The sequence below is a fragment of the Mus pahari genome, chromosome 6 (genome assembly GCF_900095145.1).
Source record: "Mus pahari chromosome 6, PAHARI_EIJ_v1.1, whole genome shotgun sequence".
Taxonomy (NCBI): domain Eukaryota; kingdom Metazoa; phylum Chordata; class Mammalia; order Rodentia; family Muridae; genus Mus; species Mus pahari.
Window position 1 is genome coordinate 107,089,934 of NC_034595.1, and position 23,588 is coordinate 107,113,521.

Here is a 23,588-nt window from a genome sequence, read left to right on the forward strand (position 1 = left end):
AAAAAAAAAAAACCAAACCAAACAAAACAAAATTGATAAATGCAGTAGGGTAGATGAACTTAATTTCACACAGTACAAATATTTACTGTCTATGAAGTAGAATAAGGTAGAAAAGACCAGTTATTAGACACTGTTTTATTGAGTAATTTAGTGATTTTCCTAAAGCACTACTTGTACTGCCTTTTTGCCAAGAATGACTTCACTTGCTACCTGGAACAAAATGACTTGGAGAAATAGCTGCAGCAATGGATTGCTGCCCTTAACAACCTGCTGACAGTATGCTTCTATAAAATCTTGCTTGCTTGTTAGCCCTATCTTGTGGACTTAGAGTATAAAATGAAAACGCAAACTGGACCTAATACGAGCTATCATGACTTCAGTCCACCGTGAACGTGAATTCATCTCTCTTCGGCTCTCACTGATATCAGATGCTGCAACATATGATTCCATTTACATAAAATTCTGGACAAGGTGACTCACTTTATAGTGACAGAAAACTGGCAATGGTACCTTGAAAGGAGGGGAGGAAAGACTCCCTAGGACAATGGCTCTCTGGAGATTGACATACTCACTGAATACTTATGTCAAAGTCTAGCACTGTATACTTTAAACATCTGCAGTTTATTGCGTGTTAAGCTCAGTAAGACTATTTTAATTTTTTTTTTTTTTTTTTTTTTTTTTTTTTTTTATTTACATTTCAAATGTTATCCCAGTTTCCCCTCCACAAGCCCCCTATCTCCTCTTGGCTGTCCTGGAACTCTCTCTGTATACCAGGCTGGCCTCAAACTCAGAAATCTGCCTGCCTCTGCCTCCCAAGTGCTGGGATTAAAGGCGTACGCCACCACTGCTCCGCAAAATAAATCTTTTTTAAAAATCAAAACTACATTTATTTGTGTGTGTGCTTAGGTAGGTAGACAAAAGGATAACTTGCAGAAAGCTGGTTCTTTCCTTTAACAGTAGAATTTTGGTGCCCTCTTGTGGCCTCCAGGGGCAGTTCAGACAAAGCTTTGTCCTTTTCAGTTTGGTCTCTTCAAGGTGCTTTGGCTATCCTTCCTTTTGACAACTAACTCATCTATTGTACCTACTGACCAGGCTGCTCTTGCTATCTATAACTGTGGCTTCTAAAATATCTATACTATGAACATGTCATCTTCCTGCCTAGACTGAGAATACTTACAGATCCTTTCCATTGGACAAACATCTGCTCCCAACCTCTTACTGAGAAGGCTCAGAGTTGAGGTGTGAGTGGAAGAAAGGGCTTCTTTCTGAAGGCTGAGCCAACTCATGTATGCTTGTTTTAGCAAAACCTTCTCTCCTGGCCCTATAGTAAGACCCTTTTCTATCCTAGTCCTACTATCCCCTACTTCCCTCTTGTTGACCATATATATATATATATAGACCAGGCTGGCCTCGAATTCAGAAATCCATCTGCCTCTGCCTCCCAAGTGCTGGGATTAAAGGCGTGCGCCACCACAGCCTGGCTCGACCCTGTATTCTTAAGTGTAAACACCAAAGCATCTGTCTAAAAGTCAGTGTCAGATCACATCACCCCCAACTCTAACCCAGACTTCCAGAGCTGTTTTATTTCATGAAGTCCATAAAATGCTTGACTGCCATTTCCTTGGACATAGATCCACATGTGTGCACCTCCTAAACTATGATAAAGTAACACTGCTATCTATCTTTGTAGGGTACAATGTTGGGTGTCCTAGACCAATACGGGAACAAACCAATATGCTGTGACCCAATACCAGTAGCTTGGAAAAGTAAAGCAAGATTATTTTCATGGGTTTTGAAGCAGGCAAAGAAATATACCCTCCCCCATTTAAGGTAGTCTTTTTTCGTTGTTGTTTTGTTTTGTTTTTTGAGACAGGGTTTCTCTGTGTAGTCTTGGCTGTCCTGGAATTCACTCTGTAGAACAGGATGGTCTCAAACTCAGAAATCCGCCTGCCTCTGCCTCCCAAGTGTTGGGTGCGCCACCACCGCCCGGCTAAGGTAGGGTTTTATGTAGCCCAAATTGACCTTGAGGTTGGTACATAGTTGAGTATGCCTTTAAACTCCTGATCTTTCTGGTTTTATTTCCCAAGTGGGATTACTGGCATATGCAACCATGTCTAGAGTAATAGTGTGTGTGTGTGTGTGTGTGTGTGTGTGTGTGTGTGTGTGTGTGTGTGTGTGTGACAGACAGAGAGGGGGGCGTTTCTCTTTGTGGTCCTAACTGTCCTGAAGCTTGCTATGTAGACCAGGCTTGCCTCGAACTCACAGAGATTCACCTGTCTCTACTTCCCTAGTGCTGAGATTAAAGGTGTGAGCCACCATGCCCAGCTTAGAACAATATGTCTATAAGGGGATAAGCAGTATTCAGGAATAGTGGCACATGCCTGTAATCCTAGAGCTTTGGAGGCTGACATTAAAGAATTGTAAAGTTGAGCCGGACATGGTGGCGCACCTCTATTAATCCCAGCACTTGGGAGGCAGAGGCAGGCAGATTTCTGAGTTCGAGGCTAGCCTGGTCTACAAAGTGAGTTCCAGGACAGCCAGGGTTATACAGAGAAACCCTGTCTCAAAAATAAATAAATAAATAAATAAATAAATAAATAAATAAATAAATAAAAATTTAAAAAAAGAAAGAAAGAAAGAAAGAAAAAGAATTGTAAATTTGATCCCAGCCTAACTACAAAGCAAGTTTGAGGTCAGTCTGAGCAGTATAAAGTAAACAAACAAATAAGCAGAGCTTAAGGACCCTGTTATGTTATGTATTGGCTGTGGAAATTACCCTCTCTGTGTCTCATGCCCTTTAAAGTTTTTTTAAAAAGAATTGTTTATTTTATGTATATGAGTACACTGCAGCTGTCTTCCAACACACCAGAAGAGGGCATTGGACCCCATTACAGATGGTTGTGAGCCACCATGTGGCTATTGGGAATTGAACTCAGGACCTCTGGAAGAGCAGTCAGTGCTCTTAACTGCTGAGCCATCTCTCCAGCCTGTCTCATGCCCTTTAGAAAGGTCTCCCAGTGCCCGTCTTAGAGCTAGTTGCTCTGCCCATGTCTTCTTGAGGTAGAGTGGCCATCCTATCCTAGGACTATCCAACAAATACACTTTTCTCACAACAGACTACACTTTGTCCCATTGACCTTGGTGCAATCCTTTTTGAGCACATAGGGTCAGTACCTATGTAGGGATTCCTTCACAAGAACAGTGAATGCACCTACTTTCTTCTAGTTGCACTGGCAGGTTTAGCAACGCCTAGGAGGCTCCATGAACTCTGGATGTCAGATCTAGATCAACAATATAGTCTGCAAGATTGGGCTAGAGACATTTAGGTAGTAGGTAGGGTGGGACTGAAGTTTCATAATGAGCTGGAAGCACGGGTCTCCTTCTTGGGAAGGGAGACCTGCCTAGTGTTAATCATAGGGCAGTATTCTCTAGTTGGAATCTGATGTGACCTTAGCTAATGCCAACCCCCAGTGCTGGCCCCATACCAGGAAAATGTCCTTCATATTGTTGGAGTCCCCTCAAATGCCATCTATTTGTGGCTTGGCTCTGAGACTGGCACGAGTCATAAGTGATCCCAGGGACAGGATATTTTTGGAAGTAGGGGCGGAGCTTGTATTAAGAAGTCTAGCACCTAGCTGCTTGGGGACAGGCATCTAGATGATAGCTCCATGGCCCTAGCTGGCTGCTGAGAATCAGGTAAGATACACTTAGCCCCTTTCTTCTGTCTAGGGGTCCTAATGGCAGGAAAGCTTTATCATGGCCTCTCCAGGGAATTAGAGAGGAGAGAAAGGCTGATAGGTAGGAAGCTTCCAGTGACTTCTCACTCAGGACTGTTCCAGTCATAGTGACCTTCTACTCTCCTTATTCTAGATGTAGCTGGCCACAGCCCCTTTGGGGGTCAGAGACTGGAGGCCTTGGCTAGCTCAGATCATCTTGGTTCACTCAGATAGGGCAAAATGGGGCCTTGGATAGCAGGGCAGGAATAGATAGGAGTACAGACCCTAAGGACAGCCAGAATGGGTTGCTGGAGTTTGGGGGGGGGGGTCTTGTTTAAGTTCTATGACCTCTGGCCTAGGTTCCTCTTATAAACTTCTGAGTTGGCTCTAGCCAATACCAACATGACCTTGGTAAGCTCAGAAAACTTGTTCCAGCCAAGGCTGGCGGAAGATCATCACCCAGGCTAGTCACCTGCTGGATACTATAGACTCTTTTCTGTGGTTAGCTGCCAATGGTGGTAGCTGGGAGGCTATGAGTGACTATCATAGAAAACTGATCTCTGATGGGTGGTCTTTGATGCGGAGCACTGTGTACAGGGTTGGAGAAGGAAATCAATTCCATTGAAAGATCTCAGAGATATGAGGGAACACCATCCAAACATGACTAACACTGGTCTTTCATTTACTTCACTAATATGAAATCATATTTCATTTTAGGACTGTGACAGTATGTCACAGTACTGTTATTTGGAGTTCAATTGAAAATAGGGGAAACTGAAGCAGATTTCTCACTCAGAAGAATGAAGTAGAAGAAGCTGGAAGAAGCAGTCTGTCCTGTGGTTCTTCCAGATAGAAATGGACTGCCAGGGAGGGGGCAGGTACCACAAGGTCAGGCAGGATGGTGGCAGTGTGTGCTACTTAGTACATGGAGCCTGGATTTGTGAAGACCCTGCCTGGCCCAAAGTCTTGCTGTCACTCCAGCACCGTTGCTGATGTGCAATGGACAACTTCCAGTACAGTGTCCAGCTCAGTGATCGGGAATGGGCCGAGTTTTCAGCCACTGCTGATGAGTGTGGCCTCTTGCAGGCTGACCTGGCCTCTGGTGACGAGCTTTTGTCCAGTGACATTGACCAAGGGGACAGCAGTGGAAGCAGCCCCCCTGGGCCTCCACCCCTCTTCACTGGGCAGCTGGCTTCCCAAGGGAGGGGACAACAGAGCCGTGAGTTGGAGGACGTGGCTGCTAAGCAGCTGGTCAGCAGGTCTCAGTGTGAGCCTGTCCTGGCTCTGGAGACCAGTCATCAGGTAGCCAGCACGTCCACACAGTCAGAAACCCTTCTGTTACCCAACTCAGACAGTGTCTGTCCTGGCCAGGCCTTGTCCTTTCCAGGGTCAGCAACTTACAGAGACAAGATGCAGAGGCTTTTGCAAGGCCCTGCCCCTAGCTCTCCCAGTAAACCCCCTCATAGTCCTGAGTCCCCTGGCCATAGTGACATCCCTCAGAGTCCCCCTGGCAGCCTTGAAGCTTCACCGCGGAACCCTGGTCGTAAGAAGAGGCGTGCTGTAGGTGCCAAGGGGACCAAGTACCCTGGATCTCTGGACTCTGCTGCTACCCAGATGAGCTCCCCACAGCTTACAGAGACCAGGCCCAAGGAGGCTCTTATGTCTGGGACACTAATGGCAAAAGCCCAGCAGGATAAGCCACAGTCTAACTCCACAGGTGCTCCTGAACATGGCTCTAGTATTCCTGAACAGATGCCCAGAGAGAAGTCAGGCTTGGATCTTTCTACACCTATTCTGATAACTGAACAAGATACAGACCAGATCAGAAAGACATCCAGAGCTGTGTTACATGTGGTATCCAAACCTGTCCAGGAAGTTCATTCAGATATCTCCATGGCCACACCAAATATGTCTACACATGCCTCCAAGCCTCAACCCTACGTGGCTTTGTCTAAACCTGCCTCCAAGCCTCAGTCTGACATAGCTTCATCTACACATCCCTTCACGCCTGACATGACTTTGTCTACACTTGCCTTCAAATGTCAACCCAATACAAATCAGTCTACACCCGCCTCTGAGCCTGACATGGCTTTGTCTACACCTGCCTCTATGTCTCAACTAGACAAGGCTGAATCTGCATCTGCTTGCACACCTGGATTGCATGTGGACCTATCTGCAGCAGGCTCAGAGATCAAGCCAGAAGTTTCTCCCTCTATGCCTGCCTCAGTGGATGTGCTTTGTACAGATCTGATTCATTCTGTTTCAAAGACTGAGTCTAAAGAGTGTGTGTCTATACCTGTTATGCCTTCTTTATCCCCTATTTCCCAGGCTGAAGCTGCCATGGTGGACACAGGCGTGTCTGTGCCTCCAGGGGGAAACATTGAGAAGCCAGTAGGGCAGTTCTCAGCAGGGTCCTCAGGATACTCCTCAAGAGAGTCCTGCCTAGGTCCTGTCCAAGCCCCCAAGAAGAAGAAAGTTCGATTTTCCATGGCTCTACCCAGCCATGAAGAATCAGGGTCAGGGGAGCCTACAGGTTCATCCTTCCTAACCCCAGACCAGCCCCCAGTTCCCAGGACAGCAGCAGGAAGCCGTGGGGGGTCTGCAGCCTGGGATGCTGTGGCTGTTGGGCCCCGACTCCCCCAGCCTCGGATCCTCAAACACCTGCCTCCTCCTATATCCTCTGTATCAGCAGAGGCTGAGCCTGGAAAGTGCTTTGCAGTGACTCTCCCTGAGGCCTATGAGTTCTTCTTCTGTGACACCATTGAGGAGGAAGATGAAGATGTAGAGGACGAAGAGGCAGCCAGCCAAGCCCTGGATGAAGTCCAATGGCCTGACACATGCGAGTTTTTTTTTCGGGATAGCAGAGCCCAAAGATCAAGATGTCAGAGGGGACATTCTCCAGTCTCACCACCAAGAGCAGACACTGTGGCACCTGTTCCCTCTGGAGATTTGGTGCCTATTTCCATCCCTGAGGTCTATGAACACTTCTTCACTGAGGAAGGATTTGGGAACAGACAGCCTCCAGCCACTCATATCCAGATGCAGACCTCAGAGCTTTCCAGAGAAGTAGGGCTTGAGGCATCCACCAAGCCTGTTCCACCTATAGCAGAGCATCTTAGCTTAACAATCAGGAAGGCAGGTAGGTGTTTATCAGGTCCCAGCCCCATCCAGGTCCTTGAAACTCATTGTCCAGGGAGAGGATATGGTAGGGTAAGAGGATATGGTAGAGGGGCAGGGAATGATCCTGATCATCTGCTTGTACATATGTGTGCTCTTTTATGCTCTGGGATCTACGCAAAGAAAGGATAATCTCCTAAGCTATCCCAGGAAACATTTAAGATGGGGCAGCTCAAGCCAGACACTTCAGGGTTTTTGGCCTTGTCACTGACCACTGTCCTAGATCTAGTCCTAGATGCCATCAGGGACTTTCTTCTAGCTTTTAGGGGCCTGGCACTAGAGGTCCACTCATACTCAGGGCATGCTGCTTGAGGCAATGTGAGAAAAATATCTCTGTTCTTCTCTATAACCCATGTCACAGACCAGAGAACAGAAGACCCAAAAGGCAAATCTCCCAAATGGTTCTGACTCAATTATCACATGCTATCCAGTGTCTTAAATAAGAGAAGTCATGGGGAAGATCTGACTCAAAAGATTGTCTAGGACAGGTGATATTCTATGGGAGGTATGTCTCAGAGAGGAGCATCTAATGTACTTTTCTTTCTTAGGGGAACTACGGAGTCCCCTTACTTCATTTACATTCAGTCAAAATGACATGTGCCTGGTGTTTGTTGCCTTTGCCACTTGGGCTGTGAGAACCTCAGATCTACAGGCCCCAGATGCTTGGAAAACAGGTTTGGAGGTCCTGGGATGAGGGTGCTATGCCTAGAAGACCTAGGGGCTATAGTTGTTTCTATAGTTGTTTACCTTATCTGTTGGGTCAGCAGGGATTCAGGGTACATGGGAAAGTCAGGCTCTCTTTGACTTTGCTTTTGTCATTGCTAACATACCTCCAACACACTGTCCTTTGAAGACTGGGTTATGCAGGCAGAAGTCAGTGAAATAGCCAGAGCTGGCACTCAAGATATCTTCTGCTTCTCTTACAGTCTTGCTGGCCAACATTGGCACCATCTCTGCTATCCGCTACTTCCGCCGTCAGGTTGGGAGAGGGCATAGCAGTAGTCCAAGATCCAGTTCCAGCTCAAACCCCAGCTGCTAGGAGCCAGGCTGGCCTGGTGAAGCATGGAGCATGAAGATGGACCCAGGTGACAAGGACAAGATGTTGCTCTTCTCTCCACTCTTTGATCCCTGTCTTCTAAGGCATGTTGGAAGGAGCCAGTGCCCTTGATACTGATTTACTTAGACTCAACCTAAGGGTTCAGCTACTGACTAAGGCCCAGGTCATTTTCCATACCTGAGAGGGTAGAGATTCAGGGTTGTGGGTAAGTGGGCACTAAGCAAGGAGCTGGGTAATAGGATATCAGAATTGCAAGGAAAAACTACAGGGCGCCTAGCTAAATTTGAATTTACATGAAATTCCTGAAATGTACTTGTATGAAGAAATTATTTATTATCTGAAACCTAACTTAAATGGGCACCCTGCCTTTTGCCTGATCATAAATAAAAATGAACAGCAGAAGAGGACTCTACAATAAGTGTCAAAGCAACAAGACCCCTCTGGATATGTCTAGGCCAAGATGAGGCTACTAAGTGTCTTCAAAACTAGAGGGAGGCAGTCTAAGAACTCTGCCCTGTTGAAAGGCAGGCTTGGCTGGCTAGGGCCTCCAAGGCCCTGATCCCTGATGCGCAGCTTGTGCAGGCCTGGCCCAAGTCAGTGAATAGGTTCTAGGGCAGTGGTTCTCAACCTTCCTAATGGTGCAACCCTTTGATACAGTTTCTCCTGTTGTAGTAATCCTCAACCATAAAATTATTTTCATTGTGAGTTCATAACTGAAATTTTGCTACTGTTATGAATCATAATGTAAATATTTTTGGAGCTAGAGGTTTACCAAGAGGGTTGTGTGCCACAGGTTGAAAACCATTGCTCTAGGGTATGCTCCAGGAGTGGTTTCTGAGGCTTCTGCAATGTGGGATCTATGGGGTAGGGTTGGATATTCTCCAAGAGCCCCAGACAGGACATACATAGAATTTAATAGCATCCTATGGAAGGATTGCCTCCTGATACTAAAGGGAGCTTGAATGAAGCTAAGGCTGGGAGAAGTTGTAGAGTGGGAAGGTAGGCGAAGGGACTGAGGTGACACAGTGATAGCCAGTTCAGGGTGGGGTTCTACCCAAGAGAGCAGATAAAGGTCCTTAGGATGGTAGATTACTCTGGCTGCTGATCATAAATAAAAATGAATAGCAGAAGAGGACTCTATAATAAGTGTCAAGGCAACAAGGTCCCTCTGGATATATCTATGCCAAGATGAGGCTACTAAGTGTCTTCAAAGCTAGAGGGAGGCAGTCTAAGAACTCTGCCCTATTGAAAGGGGAACACAGGGACACAGCACCAATAAAATCTCTTTCTCATTTATGGTGTTAATCTTTCTGACTAGCCTTACCCTATGCATTCATCAGTACTGGATCTTCAAACTCCTTTGCTTCTTGTAATAGCTCTCACCTTACTGATCTCTGGCCCTCGCATCTTCTGACTTCACAAGGCTGAGCTTGACAACCTGACTTTTTCGCACTCTGTACTTCATACCTGCTCTAGCACCCTCACCCTTTTCCCCTAGAGGTATAGCCTCTAGGGTTGTCCACAATCTTATTGATGTCCCTCACTGGCTTGTTCCTAGAGTTACCTCCTTTCAGCTGCTCTAGCTGCTAGAGCGGAGGAGCTAGAGCCTGGTGAGAGGTGCTTCTATCTTTAGAATTCTAGAGACATCCTTAACCCTGGTATATTTAATGTAAGTCAAAGGACTGGTGTAACTGCATACTCTTATCCAGGTTGGTGCTGGCTGATTGTGTTTTTGAGAAGCAGCAGCCCACTTGGGGGCCATCAGATCCACTGGATGAATCCCCCCTCCACTGCAGGCTTCCTGGGCTGTGACCACTTCTGGTGGGAGGGAGAGGAAGTCTTGTTCCAGATAGGAGCCTCTTCATCTAGTAGGGATGTCAGAGACAACTCAGGCATCAGCCTTTAAGAAGTAGCACCCCTTTCCCTTTAGGAGAGAAGACCCTCACTCACCTGGGGGAGGTGGCAGGGAACTGGGTTTACCTTCTCTGGCAGGGGTGACCTGGAAGCCCCAAAATACAAGTCTTACAGCCAGCACAGATCTGCCCACCCGATCTGCGAAGCCCTTGCCTCCAGCTTCCTGTCCTGCCACACTGTCTCTGTCCATGGTTTCTCTCTTCCCCATAGTCTCTAGTTTTTCTCCTTGTAGTCCTAGAACCCTCTACCCAATATCCCCTGATCTTTGGGCTTTGACACCAGAGTGTAGAATGTGACTTACAAGCTGAGGGAAGTCTGAGGGCTGTGGGCCTCTGCTCTTGAAGGAACCCCGGTGTCTCTGGGAAGCTCTGGATTGCAGGGCACCTTTCTTGGAGAGCAAGTGGGAGCCCAGAGGCCCAGGGGAGCTGGAGATTCCAGAGCTGGATTCAGAGACAGGCACAGACACAGAGACTGTGGGGAACGGGCTGGATAGCTCAGGTCCAGGTGATGTCTGTACCGCACAGAGGAACTGCTGAGAAAATGAGGGTTACCTGAAGCTCTGGTCTGGGACCACTGTGAAGCCTAGAGATTCCTTGCCCAGAAACATCTTCCCTTCATAGTCTTCAGGTTTCTGACATCTCCTGATCTCACTTGTAGCATATTCAGTCCTGGCACCTAGTAGAGTACTGACCTCATCCAGGCCTTGGATGTCTGTAATCTTGTGGCGAGATGTAGCTGGTGGTGTGTAGGGATCAGCATAGAGTGGGGAGTGTGGAATGTCCAAAGAGTGATCCTGAGCCTCTGAGCCACTATCTAGGTTCAGTGCGCTCATCTACAAGAAGAAAGGAACACATGGGTTACCTCACTTAGATGCATCAAGACTTCTGTTCTTAGACCATGAGGTTTCTGAGTTCTAGGATCATCTACATAAGTAAGAAAGTAGAACCAGGAGGGAAAATGGCCTGGGGTCAGGGTATGTAGTGGGCTTACCTTGGTCAGGTCCAGGTGCAGGGGCAGTGGGACAGTTGAGCCAGATACTTCTCTTCGAGCTCTGCCCCTGGGAGACTGGCTACTTCCACTTTGCCTCAGCTCTATCTTCTTTTGGCCAGTGCTGACACAGTTAGAGTTGGTCTGGTTCTATGGAAACCAAGAACAACTCAGAAAGATCTCCAGGGCTTCTTTCCCATAGAATCTTCCAAGAGGCTGAATGGAGGTCCCTTCAGTTCATATGCCCTCCTTAACTATGGTCCAGTAATCACCACTATGGGACAACGGTACCTAGGCTCCCCAGAAGACAAAAGTCCCATGTGGGGGTTTTTTTGTTGTTGTTTGGTTGGTTGGTTTTGTTTGTTTGTTTGTTTTATCCCCCTCCCATGTCATTCCTTTAGGTACTTACAGGTACAGGAGGGGCAGGGAAGCCTATAGTGGTTGGCACTGAGGACTCAGGGAGGGATTGGCTGGTGGGGAACACTGGACACTCTAATTTCCAGCTGGTTTGTCCATTGGAAGAGAGTGAACCTCGGCCTCTACCTACAACCTAAGTAGCAGAGGTAAGGTGAGTGGCTGGATCTGTCTCCTTATCTATCCCTGCTTGGACCTACCTTTCTGCTCCCTAGTTTGTACCACTGCCACAACCCAAGTTACAGGGACCTCACTGACTCCTCACCTGTGTGAGTCTCTGTAATCCTGGGAAACTCTCTGGGCCAGGTGGTAGGTGGGCCCCATCCCTGTGAGAGACAGTCCTGAGGCACAGCAGCCATTGACTATAATCCTCATAACTGGCACATACCACACGGATGGTGTTGATGAGGTGGCCTAGCACACAGATATGTGAACTAAGGTCTGACACGACAAGTACATTTCTCACCCCACAGAGCAAAGAGATGAAGCATCCACCGAACTCATACCCTTCCCAGAAGCCCGGTCAAGCAGCGGATAGATTCTAGGTAGGACCCTACCTTCTATGAGAAAGGAGCGAATCTCCTTTTCCTTCTCTTCTAAGTTGATATGGATGGCACTTAGTGGAAGCTCCCCCTGTAGAGCAAGGACTAGGTATTTATCTGGGCCATCTCAGTCTCTTCCTGGCCCTATTCTTCCATCCTGCTCTCTAGAGCTGGGCTGGAAACTCAGGCCACTTAGCCCAAAGAATGACACTCTGAGAAAGGCCAGACAACTTTGTTCTGGAACATCTTCACTCTACCTCCTGTTGGATCTTTACCAGCTGATGTCAGTTGTAGGCAGATGCTAATAGGGACCAGCCCCTGTGAGGGAAGCCCCCTTGTTGTGTTTTTTCCGTGACTGTGAGTACACACTAGTGTCATGCTTTAGTCCTAGACACATGCACATGCACTTCCCCGCCCCTATGATGCATAGAAGCTGCTCAGAGGGGGAACATGCACCAGAGATCCCAAGAAGTAGTTCCATTCCACCCACTCCAGGATTAAGGATGTCCCTGCAGGATGAGATGGGATTTAGAGGGTGGAGACTCCTGCTCTGTGCCAGAGCAGAGACCAGACTGACCAGGGCAGTGGGGCCAGATAGGTGGAGCTCTGTGCTCTGTCCCAACAGGCCCTGAAATACAGGTTTCTGAGTCTCCGCCCCCCACCCCAGAAAGGGCACCTTCCTGGACAGATATATGTGGAGAGGGCCAACCTTAAAGCTAAGGCCTTCTGGTCCCTCAGAGAAGATGGCCAGGGATGCTGGGTATAGTACCAGAAGCCGGTCCCACTGTTCCTGTAAGGGGTCAAAGGGTAGAGTGGGGTTGGGCACCTGGAGTCCAGCCTTGTTCCTGTATCCTTCCCGATCTCATTGCACCTCAGGTCTTTCCCCACCCACCTGGGAGGGCAGATGCTGCAGCTTGACCCTTGAGGCACAGATTGCACTGCTCATGGAATCACACCCATATGCTCGACGTAGCTGGGTCCAGGGGAGTTTATCTCCTAGAGAACCCTGAGGAGGAGGAAAGAATAGGTCAAAGGCAGGCAGAGAGTCTGGATGAAGGGAGGACTCACAGGCTCCTGCTACTGACCTGTGGGGGTGCTGAGTAGCATCGTCGTAGACCCAAGAGAGCCATTTGCTTTTCCAGGTGGTAGAGCCAGTGGCTGAGCTCGGCCTCACTGTGGCAGAGAACAAGGAGTGGGGCAGGCAGTGGGCCTAGGGGCAGAAGAGTCAAGTGGGCTAGGGGTCAAGCTCAGAACTCACAGAAGCCCACAGGAAAGTCTCCTCTCCAAGGGCTGCAAGTGGACCTCCAATGCCAGGTCCAGAGGTCCTGGTTCAGTTGTAGCCAGGCCAGCTCTCTCCACACACCTGTAATCTGGAAGGCATGTTCTCTGGACCCATCAATCGGGCAGATGTTCAATTCCGTCAGTGGTAGCAGCCCCTGCCACAGGATAGTATAGGAGGGGCTGCAGGGACTCCTAGGGAACATAGTCACTCCCTCCCTCTCTCTGTCTGTACCACTCACCTGGAATGTAAGTCCTTCAGAACCATGGGCCTGGAAGTACAGGTGGGAAGGGAATAGTTCTAGATAGCAGTCACTGATGTCCTAGGGGAGAGCAGAGCCACTAGTCTCAGAGGCTGGGGGAAAGCTCTGGGCATGGATGTTGGTTCCCACGTATTTCCCAACTTGGCATGGCTCCTACCTGGCTGTGCTGGAACCTCAGCTGAACCTTGGAATAGTGAACAACCTTGCCTAGGTTCCTCACAGGTGTCCTCCGCCACCCTTTTTTGAATACGCTCAGGAATGGCTGTTCCAAGTTTTCTGGATGATGTTCCGGGCGCGGCATGTCCTGAGGGAGTATGGCTCAAGAGAGGGACCAGATGGGGCCAGATCCCCAGGCGATATACACACAGCTTCTGTATATAGTTCTGATCTGTCCATGCATGGCCACAGAATACATTCATCAAGAACACACACATACATGCATACCACACACACCTAAGCCTCATCACATAAAAAGTGGAATATGTGTATACCACATATATACATATAATGCTCCCTACAGTCACAGCTATGTGCTCTGTAGTATAGACTTAAGTTGGTATATACTGGGTTCAATCCTTATCTTCATTACTGCCTATTCTGTGCAACTTCACTTTGGTCATTCAACACCCTCAGACTTGTCCAAGAATTCAGAAGTTATTATGAGAATGAGATAATGCTCAAAGCCTTCTCAGGTTTTCAGTAGCAGCTGAAAGTTTTTTTTTTAATCTAGTTCTATGAAAAATGAAATAAAGAAGAAAAATCCAAGGTCCTGGCTTGTAATATTTACTAATTTCTTTAGTGTAAACATTCCCAACAATGTCCAAGTTGAGTTTGGTAACTCATGATGTCGTGAACTTGGAACTGGAAAGAGGTACTAGTCAGCTTTTGTGAGTCTATGCTGGCTATCCCAGCTCACCACATACACACTACTTATCTTACAGTAGAGGGTAGAGCACTGGCAATGGCCTGAGGAGTTATCTATGACTAAACTTGGGGCCCAGTCCTCTCCTTCCTTTTTCTATTATGTAAGACACATAATGTCTCACCTTTGCGTGTGCAATTCTCTGCTCAGCCCTAACTATCTTTGACATAGTAATGGAAGAAGGTGACAACAGAAGTCTTATTCTGTTTTGCTCCCTGCTGACTCCACATAGCCTAGAACATGACCTGGGATGTTCTGGGAGGCAGGGAAAGAGGTAGGTCCACATCTACACAACTTTTAGAGAGTCATTTTAGAGATCAGGAATGGAGTAAGTTGTGAGCCACAGGCTTGGGACAGGTGCTATGTTGCCTTTGAGAGCTGTCCAGGACCACCTGCATGGGCTACTATACACTGATCAAGTTGAACTACCTCTAGTACAGGCCTAGGAATGTGAACAGACAAAACCAGCTCATCTCCTCACTGACTCTGGGTGGGTCCTCCTGTACCTACACCCAGTGTTGAAACGTATGCTGGATGGCACTGAAAAATAGGGCATGAATAGGAAAGGCTATGAAGCTGGTCCTGGTGCTCAGACAGCTGAGGGCTCAGCTTGGAATTGTGGCAGGGCTAGTTCTTGTTTAGATGCAAAATCTATCTAGAGTCCATAGTCCATGTATGGTGCTCAGGACTGGTTCTCTGCCTGGTTAGGGCCCCTCTTCCTGATCCCTCTTCCTGATCCCACTTCCTGAGGGTCATGTTTTGCCCTTTCCAGTTATTGTGTTCTGACTAGGGTCTCTGGAACTTTGGGACTCCTTCCTAGAATTATTTCCGGGGCCTGACTAGAGGGAGTCAGGGTCTAAGATGTGCCCATAGGGAGGGGATGCTATCCTTGGTCACTCCCGGCCCCATTTCCCTCTTTATTTCTTTGAGGCAGTAAGGTTTCTAAAAGTGACACCTGCCTGTAGAAATTCCTGGGGCCCCAGAGACCAGGAGAGGCTGGTTTCCCAGTTTTCCTAGTTTCCTGGGATCCTGTGAGAAAGGTATACTTTGGGAGTTTGCATCAGCTGCAGCACCCAAGAATACAGGAGCCTTGCCCCAACTCTGGTAGAGGCTGCACATATATAACAGATCCCAGCCCACTGGGGTGGGTGTGGTTCTCCACAAACAGCAGAGTAGGAGGCGTTCCTGTCAGACCTGCAGCCCTGGCTCCTCTCAAGTATTGCCATAGAGTTGGGAAAAGGGGAGGGGAAAGGCATGTTTTTCCTCAGCGAGTCATTAAACCCACAGAATAGTTAGCCTTCCGATCTCAGGAGGGTTAGCTGGCTTCTTGCTGTATGGGGATGGGTGCCTGCCTAGCCAGCTGTGGACCAGTAGCACTGGGGGACTGAGGCCTGCACTGTGCTATTTACCAGAAGCTCCCACACAGGTGTTTGGGCCAACAAGACCCAGGTTGGGGCAGTGGAGGTTGAGGGTGGCCACTGTCCCCTTGGATATACAACAGACTGGGCTGGTTCTGCCTGCTCACCACTGACTCAGTGCTGGTCTTGGTTTCACTCTCAGCCTAGACTTTTGAGTGAGCTCCCCAGGGAGGAGTAATGCCAACTTCCTCATCTTGCTTTGGATTTGAATCCCTCCAAGCAGACCAGGGATCACTCCAAGTTGCTGGAAGATGTGATGCCCACATTATCACTCCAACGGTGGCACACACAATCATACAGGGGAAGCACAAAGTTGTATTCAGACTCCAGGCCCCGTGCCATACCGCTCCAGCCAGACACGCCCCTCCGCTCACCGTCCCAGGGATGTAGTGGAAGATCTTGTTAGCCGCGGTGTCCCCATCAGGCCTAGCCTCGGTGCCAAACAAGCCAGCCAGCTTCCTGGCGCTGTCTTCTCTGGGAACAAGGGAAACCGAAGGCTCAAGGCCTGGTCCAGGCAGCAGGTCCAGGGAGACCCTGTTCACTTGTGGCCAGGTCACACCCCTCACCTGTTTCCCTTGAGCGAGGGCTTTCTGGAAAAGGAGGCCCGTAGCCTCCTTGGGGCCTGAGGGACGCAGTGGTTGTTCCCCATGGATGGCAGCTGCTAGCTTGTGCTGGGCAGGTCGACAGGTCTGGGTTCTTGGTTCCTTCTGCTAACACCTCCCGCTGGTGGGCGTAGCCACAGGACGCCCTGCCCCTACCCTGGGGAGGCTCCTCTCTGGGCCCGGATTGGCCCCTTTTGAGGGAAACCTTCCAGTGAGGGCCCAGGTTTTCTAGGTCCAAGACAGTCAGCCTTGTGGTAGGAGAGATATTTCCTGATTAGACCAGGAGCCCTCATCTCAGCACTCTGCATAGACCTGGCCAGAAGGGCCTGGTCTGTATACACCCTGTACACTTGTATTCAGACTGGAGGTGCCTAGATGTTGGAGTTCTATGGAGGCAGGGATTCTTCCTCCCAGTTGCCCCTCCCCTGCCAGGGTACACACATCCTGTTTCCACATGAATCCCAGCTGTCTGAGTCACTGGTGACTGTAGGGGGTGTGTGCTCACTCTCAGCTGCCCAAGAGGTGCAACTTCATATAAAGGGAGGCCAGAACCCTCCCCCAGCTTCTCTTCGTTCTGGGCCAACCCTCCCCCAAAATGAAGTCAGGGTTCCCAAAGCTTAATCAAATGCAAAAAAGAGGTCACATGCTTCTCAGGTTCCTAAGGGGCCTCAAGACTAGGATGACAGCCAATCTCTGCTGGTCAACAGATATACCAGTCTCTGTTCCATTTGGATGCAGAAGTGCCATTTTGCAGCCCCAGACATTAATGTAGCATTTGAGTCTGGCTGCACACTTGCCTGTAGACCTTCACTTTGTTGTCCAGAGAGGAGCCAAAGATGTGCTGTAGGCCTACAGCAGAAGGTACAAAGGGGGCCAAAGATGGACATTCAGCATCAGGCCCATGGAGCCCAAGAAATATGTTTATTGTTCAAGTTGGCTCATATTGCTGTGTAGGATCTAAGTGCATGTTGTGTGCCCAGCTCCATAGAAGACCCAGAAAAGACATCACACTGTATACACAAGACATAGGAAATCAGTCTGCTTTGTGTCCTTCTGGGACAGTGCCTGGCAGAGACAGATAAGTGCTGTGTGCAAAGCGCTGGCTAGGGGTCTGCATCTTCTTAGAAAGCCCTTGCCTCTGCTCCTGTTGTGACAGTTGCTCTGCCCCCTACTGTTTGCAAGTCCCAGCTGTGTTGCTCATCCTTTTTCAGTGTCTGCCCCCAGCATTTTCTGTTGTTCCACAAAGGGAGCTAGGCAAGAGAACACTTCAAAGGGATCCTTGGTCCCCTAAATGCAGAAGAGCTGACAATTGAGAATAAATGTGTGAACTGGTAGCTGCAGCACTTCTCATCCATCAGTAAATAGTGAATCAATAAATAAGTGAGTAAACAAACAGCACACAAATAAATGAACAAGGACAAATGAACACAGAGACCAAGACAGAAGAACAGCAAATCTCTGGTGGGTATGTGATCTGCCCTAACACTTGGTAGAGGAGACAGAGGTGGCAGGGCCACCCCATAGGGTTTAAGGCATGTGGGAGGCTGCAGGGCCTCTGTGCAGTCTGACATGTGTCAGAGGCTGGTAGAGGACACAGACAGCGTGGGTGAGGAAGGTGGTGGGAAGTTGAGCAGCTCCAGCACTGCCACACCCACACTGCTGCGTCTTGTGAACATGCAGGATGCTGCCACCCACTTGTTGGTCCTCGGGTTGTACTTCTCTATGGAGTTGAGGCTGGAGCTGCCATCATTGCCCCCTACAGCGTAGAGCCAGCCGTCCATGGCCACCAGGTCATGTGTGCTCCTGGGGAGTTGGATAGGCAAGAGTAAGCCCAAGAGACAGGCCAAATGAGTGGGGCGCAGAGGGAGGAACCACAGGGACAGGGCAACAAAAGGAGCCCCATATGCCCGGGGGAACCCAAGGACCTGCTGTACTGCTGAGGTGCTGTGTGCACAACCCCTGGAGCTACACTCCTGGAATAAACCAGATGTAGTGGCAGAACCACTCACCACCCACCCCTGGCCTTATACACCTGCGGATATTCATGGGTGCCACACTCTCCCAGGCACCAGCCTTGGTGCTATATCTCTCCACTGAGTTGAGGCAGCTTGTGCCATCATTGCCCCCTGCGACATACAGGGCACCCTCCAGCACTGCTACTCCTGCTGAGCTGCGCCGGCTCAGCATGGAAGCTACAGGTGTCCATGAATTCACCTGTAGAGACAAGAGGACAGGCTGGAGGCAGACTCACCAAGGGCACCCCATCCCTGCCACCATATAGACTCTACTCTTGGTTGGGTATCTGAGGGTCAGGGGTGGGATATAGAAAGCAGACCCCTTGGATGGCACAGATGGCCAGAATCTGGGATTATGCCCCATTCCCCCCAGCACCTTAGAGGAGGACATTGTGATAGGGGTGCGCTATGCACCTGGGGCTCATACTTCTCCACGGTGGCCAGGTGTGACGAGCTGTCATAACCACCCACGGCGTACAGGTTCCCATCTGTGGGAAGGCAACATACCCACGAAGCTCCTGCAGGGTGTAGGAGTTTTGGGGGTGGGTGGGAAGGGGATAGGCAAGAAAGCAGGTACCACGGGAAGCAGGTCCTGTCACCCACCAAGTGTGGCCACACGCACATATCGCCTCCGGGTGCTCATGGCAGCAATGGATGTCCACGTTCCTGTCAGTGGGTCATATCGTTCAGCACTGTGGACACCAGAATGATGCTGATGTTCAGTTACAACAGTCAAGTGATCCTTGCCCAGGATTTGTCCCCTCATTCCAATGCTATGGCTGAAATCCTGGGCGTCACAGACTCTATGAATAGATAGCAAGGTGTGCTGGGTGGCTACAGGCTACTGGCTGCTTGGACTGGAGGGAGGGCCCCTCGGGGGGGAGAGTGGTGCCATGGCCCCACTGATGCTGTGCCCTGAGCTAAGGAAACCTTAAGGACCCAGTAGCCCAGATTAGGCCCTCATTCTCTTAGCCAGATGTGACTTCATAGTTAAGCCAGCCTCATCTGCTGCTGCTGAGCCAACCCTGAAAGGCCAACCCTGGGGCCCTAACCCAAACTACTACCTGTTGAGGCAGGAAGCCCCATCGTAGCCACCAGCTGCATACAGGAGCCCATGCAGGGCAGCTACACCTAGGCAGCTTCGCCTTGTGCCCATGGAGACCTCGGGCTGCCATGTGTTTGTCACAGGGTCATAGGACTCCACCGTAGCCAGGTCTGAGGTTCCATCGTAGCTAGGAGAAGAGTCCGCTACTGATCAAGGATGGCCTGGCAGGCATATGACAAACCTTTGAGCCTACATGCCCAGTTTCTATGCTTACCCGCCCACAGCATACAGTCGGTTCCCGACAGCAGCGACTCCTACACGAGCCCGACGTGTAGACATGGAGGCCACCACATGCCAGCGGTCAGTTCGAGTGTCATACGCTTCACAGTCTCCATGGATCGCGAATAGGCTCCCACCACCTGAAGATGGGTAACTATAAATAAAGGGGCTCAAGAAGGCTGGGCAGAGGACTCTAGTGTGACCCAAGTACAAAGACATGATGGCTCCAGGGGTGGGAAGAGACAGAGACTGTGTCACACTAGTGGACCCCATCCTATAGGGTCTTTGTATACGGGTCATAAGTATAATGGATTGGGTTTATATTCTGAGTTGGGGTAGATGGCCTAGGGCAAAAATGGGAAGGAGAAAAGGTTCAGCATACCAACAGCAAAGAGCACAGGGCCAGCACCCTCACATCGACGGGGTCTTGTTCGGCTAGTACCCAGAACACCTCTCTGCTCAGGCAGCAGATGGAACTTAAGGGCCTCAATGAGCAGATCCTTGCAGTCAGGGTGATGCCTCACAAGGCTTTCAGCATCCACGTGGCCCAATAGGAAGTCTCGGCTCAGTAGAGGCAGCCGTACACACTTCATCAGCTAGGGCAGGAAGTGCCATGTAAGGCAAAACCTTAGGGCATACTTGTCCCGGGGCTAAGACCCACTCAGATGCCTATAGCACTTGTAAGATTGGTTCTTGAGACAGGTGGCTGTACCACTCCAAAGGAGTCCCTGAATGGAAGATGCTAAAGACTTGAAGAAGTAAGCTTACACCTTAGCCACCTGCATTCCCTTCTAGACAGCATGGGAGCTCCAGGACTTGGCCTCACCCTTGGTACATGCTGCCTCCGAGTGTCTACATCATGTTTGACCCAGCTCAGGACTGCACGGTACACATCTTCCTCTGAGGGCACGTTCAGGCTATCACTAGAGACCAATTCCAGCACCTGGGGGTGAGAGGTCCTCAGACCTGACATCTGGGTAGGGGAGGGCCCAGAAAACCCTGAATGTGTCAGAGTATCAGACAGAGGGCATGTGCATGCACATGCACACACACACACACACACACACACACACACACACTTAATGTTCTTAGAGTGAAGAACCAAGCAGAGTCAAGATTCACATGATTTTGTTCCCAGTAGTGGTGCTGATGGGTAGAAAGGAGAGGGGTGTCCAAGGTCCTGAGTAGTCTCAGGTACATAGAATCAGAGACTGGGAAATAATGGTCCTAGAATGTGGTAAAGACAGGCATCTAAAACAAATGATTGGGTGAAATGAGAAGATGGAAACAGGGTTGGGAGGAAATGGCCAGGGAATGAATCATAGGGTGAAACTTGCACCAGAAACTTGAAATGAGGATTGCAGAACACTGGCTGCTAGGGTCTGGGCTTGGGCAATGCATGGTGGGGGCTGGGCCCAAACTGGCATGTTACCTGCTTCAGTGGTTACCTGCTTCAGTGGCAACAGCATGAACTCCTCAGTCTTGGCCACATCCACGAAGTGCTGCAGCACGTACCTGTGCGCTGCCTTGAGTAGGTCACTGCATGAGTGTGTGTCTGCAAATCCTCGAATGCCCAGGCAGTTGGAAGGGTCGAGCTGGCTCAGGAGGAACTTGCAGCAGGCATCTCGAACACCATTCAACTGTAGAAGGCTGGCAGCTGGGAGCAGAGTCTGGGACATGAAGATGGGTGAGGCAGGAGGGGTCCAGAAGAGCACAGAGTAACTGGATATTGGGGAGAGGCATGGGGAGGCCAGGGTACACAGATCTGGGCTGGAGATATTAGGGGACACGGGTATGGGACTGGCATGCCTCACCTGAACGTTGCCCTCGCCCACCACAATCTCAGCTGTGTATGCAAACTGCACCAGCTGGTCTAAGGCTTGCGGATCAATGTCATGCAGTGTCACATGTGTCTGGCGGCTCTCACTCATCTCATCTGTGAAAACAGTGGATTAGGCAGCCTGCCCAGGGAGATCTGCAGAGATTCCCCTAGGGCTGGCCAGACTGTTGTATGTGGTACTTGCTTGTGAACATGGCGTGGAAGTAGGGGCTACAGGAGGCCAACACCACCTTATGAGCACGGATCTCCTTGGCAGCCACATGCAGGACGATGTCACACAGGAGGCCACGCTGCCGCATGCGGCTCATAGCCACAAAAGCATCATGGTAGTGCCGCTTTGAGTTGTGTGCCACACTGTGACCCTCTCTGCTCAACAGCTGCATCGCACCTTCCATCGGGGCTGCAGGCCGGGCCTGCCTGGGCCGAGCTCGCTCTGCCTCGGGGCTGCAGGCCGCAGGACTAGGTCAATGTTTAAACGCTGTAGAGAGCCACTCACCCACCTTTGAGAACTCCCAGCACAGCCAAGGCAGCTGCAGTCTATCCCCAGTAGTTCAGTCATCAGGGACCAAAGCCCATCAAGGACCAGTCTGTCACTCACTGCCACTTTCCAGGGCTCTAGCTCTCTCTCCTCTCAAGGAACCTCGCTGGAGCCAGAGCAGATTCTTTCATAAATTTAAGCCTGCTCTCAACTGGCACCCGTCCCTCTTCCTCTGCTGACTACCTCGTCTAGGGCTCCAAGCTCCTCTTCTAGTGCCCCGAGGAGAAGCAGGCATTTCCCAGGGAGCTGTGTCCTCAGCACTCTTGTGAGCACTGTAGGCGCTGGAGAGGAGTTGGCAAACGCTGTTCCTCTGAAGTGAATCCCCAGATCTCACTCACCATGTTGACCTCACCTGGCCCTGGGAGCAGCCCCTTCTGCCCAATTCTGCATATCTGTTTAATAGTGGCTGTAGAACCAAATAGTGGCTGAGACCCTGCACTACCTCTTGCAGGGCGCCATCCCTCCCTCCATCCCTCCAACCTACTCACGCCGGCGGCTGGGGCGGCGGTGGCGCCTCAGGCCCAGGCCCCGGGCTACTGTGCTCAGGACTCTGCGTCCTGCCCGCAGGCCGCTCGCCACGGGGCTGCATAACTTCAGCCGCCAAACCCGCGACAGACACTGCAACGCTGTTTGACTGATTCGGACCGTAGGAAGACTGCCTGGCCGCTATGTCCACTCCGGCGCTCGCCAGTCTCCGCAGCCCCTGTTTCTCGGCGCCGCCCGCCCTGCTTCACATAAGGTTGCAGGACCTGCTGCCACCCCCAACCGGATCAGCGAGATGCACTGACAGCTTCCCTCCGTTTGGGAGTCCCATTTCCACCCCCACCCCCCACCCCCGATCTCTTCCAAGGAGCACCTACCTTCGTTTGGCGCCTAGGTTAGCTTCAAGTTCCAGTGCCCCAGTACTCACCTGCTAGATCTTGCTGTGACTGACAAAGCTCCATAGCACTAGGGTAGAGCTGGACTTTTCACAAGCGTGTGGAAAGGCTCAGTGCTCCTACACATACATATTTGAGCATTAGGCAGATGGGGGCTGTTAGCGTCTGAGAGGTGCAATGGTCAATAGATTAATTGACATGAATACAGCATTCTTGTCACACCCAGGCTCGCCAAGGAATTGGGTGTCCTTTGACTTAAAAAAATATTTTTTTTCATTTTATGTGTATGGGTGTTTTGCCTATTTGTGTATTATATAAATTACGTGTGTGCAGTGTCTACGGAAACCAGAAGAGATGATCAGATCTCCTGGGACTCAAGTTACCAACATTTGTGAATCACCTCGTAGACACTAGGAATTGGACCCCAGTCCTCTGGAAGAGCAGCTAGTGCTTTTAAGTCCCAACCATCTCTATCCAGCCCCTGGTTGGTCAGTCGGTCTGCCTGCCTACCATTTATCATCTATCAATCTATCTATCTCTTTATCTGGTTTTTCGAGGCAGAGTCTCTGCTGTCCTGGAATTTGCTCTGTATAGACTGGTCTCATAGACTGCACTCAGAGCTAACCCTGAATCACTTGTCTCTGAGTGCTGAGATAAAAGGCATGCGGTCGGGCCAGCCCCTTACTTTTTTTTTTTTTTTTTT

The 23,588-nt window shown here is 50.0% G+C and overlaps 3 protein-coding genes across 8 annotated transcripts; 1 reads left to right on the forward strand and 2 right to left on the reverse strand.

Moving 5' to 3' along the window:
• The first annotated feature begins 3,599 nt into the window (after positions 1-3,599).
• Perm1 (PPARGC1 and ESRR induced regulator, muscle 1) lies at positions 3,600-8,632 on the forward strand. The gene is made up of 4 exons (XM_021201140.2): positions 3,600-3,696; positions 4,434-6,855; positions 7,442-7,567; positions 7,820-8,632. Exons 2-4 carry the CDS (start codon positions 4,716-4,718, stop codon positions 7,930-7,932), a joined length of 2,379 nt encoding a protein of 792 aa, XP_021056799.1. The 5' UTR covers positions 3,600-3,696; positions 4,434-4,715; the 3' UTR covers positions 7,933-8,632.
• Positions 8,633-8,671: 39 nt separating this feature from the next.
• On the reverse strand, positions 8,672-16,801 carry Plekhn1 (pleckstrin homology domain containing N1). 3 transcript variants are annotated; one of them, XM_029539620.1, is made up of 16 exons: positions 16,255-16,801; positions 16,063-16,162; positions 13,506-13,652; positions 13,328-13,408; positions 13,171-13,243; positions 12,893-13,017; positions 12,700-12,813; positions 12,517-12,597; positions 11,823-11,898; positions 11,531-11,679; positions 11,261-11,401; positions 10,855-11,001; positions 10,556-10,696; positions 10,166-10,393; positions 9,901-9,949; positions 8,672-9,815 (listed from the first exon to the last, which is right to left on the reverse strand). In XM_029539620.1, exons 1-16 carry the CDS (start codon positions 16,335-16,337, stop codon positions 9,712-9,714), a joined length of 1,839 nt encoding a protein of 612 aa, XP_029395480.1. In that variant the 5' UTR covers positions 16,338-16,801; the 3' UTR covers positions 8,672-9,711. The 3 variants fall into 3 exon arrangements, with proteins under 3 accessions (XP_029395480.1, XP_021056628.1, XP_029395481.1); XM_021200969.2 differs by having other exon boundaries at positions 10,166-10,396; XM_029539621.1 differs by lacking the exon at positions 11,261-11,401 and having other exon boundaries at positions 10,166-10,396.
• A 128-nt stretch (positions 16,802-16,929) lies between these two features.
• Positions 16,930-22,699, reverse strand: Klhl17 (kelch like family member 17). Of its 4 annotated transcripts, XM_029539618.1 has the most exons (13): positions 22,496-22,520; positions 22,360-22,413; positions 21,654-21,913; positions 21,444-21,565; positions 21,078-21,299; positions 20,456-20,572; positions 20,012-20,225; positions 19,625-19,769; positions 19,370-19,537; positions 18,909-18,997; positions 18,720-18,823; positions 18,323-18,504; positions 16,930-18,093 (listed from the first exon to the last, which is right to left on the reverse strand). In XM_029539618.1, exons 2-13 carry the CDS (start codon positions 22,395-22,397, stop codon positions 17,865-17,867), a joined length of 1,890 nt encoding a protein of 629 aa, XP_029395478.1. In that variant the 5' UTR covers positions 22,398-22,413; positions 22,496-22,520; the 3' UTR covers positions 16,930-17,864. The 4 variants fall into 4 exon arrangements, with proteins under 4 accessions (XP_029395478.1, XP_029395476.1, XP_029395479.1 ...); XM_029539616.1 differs by lacking the exon at positions 22,360-22,413 and having other exon boundaries at positions 22,496-22,699; XM_029539619.1 differs by lacking the exon at positions 22,496-22,520 and having other exon boundaries at positions 22,360-22,485.
• Positions 22,700-23,588: the final 889 nt, after the last annotated feature.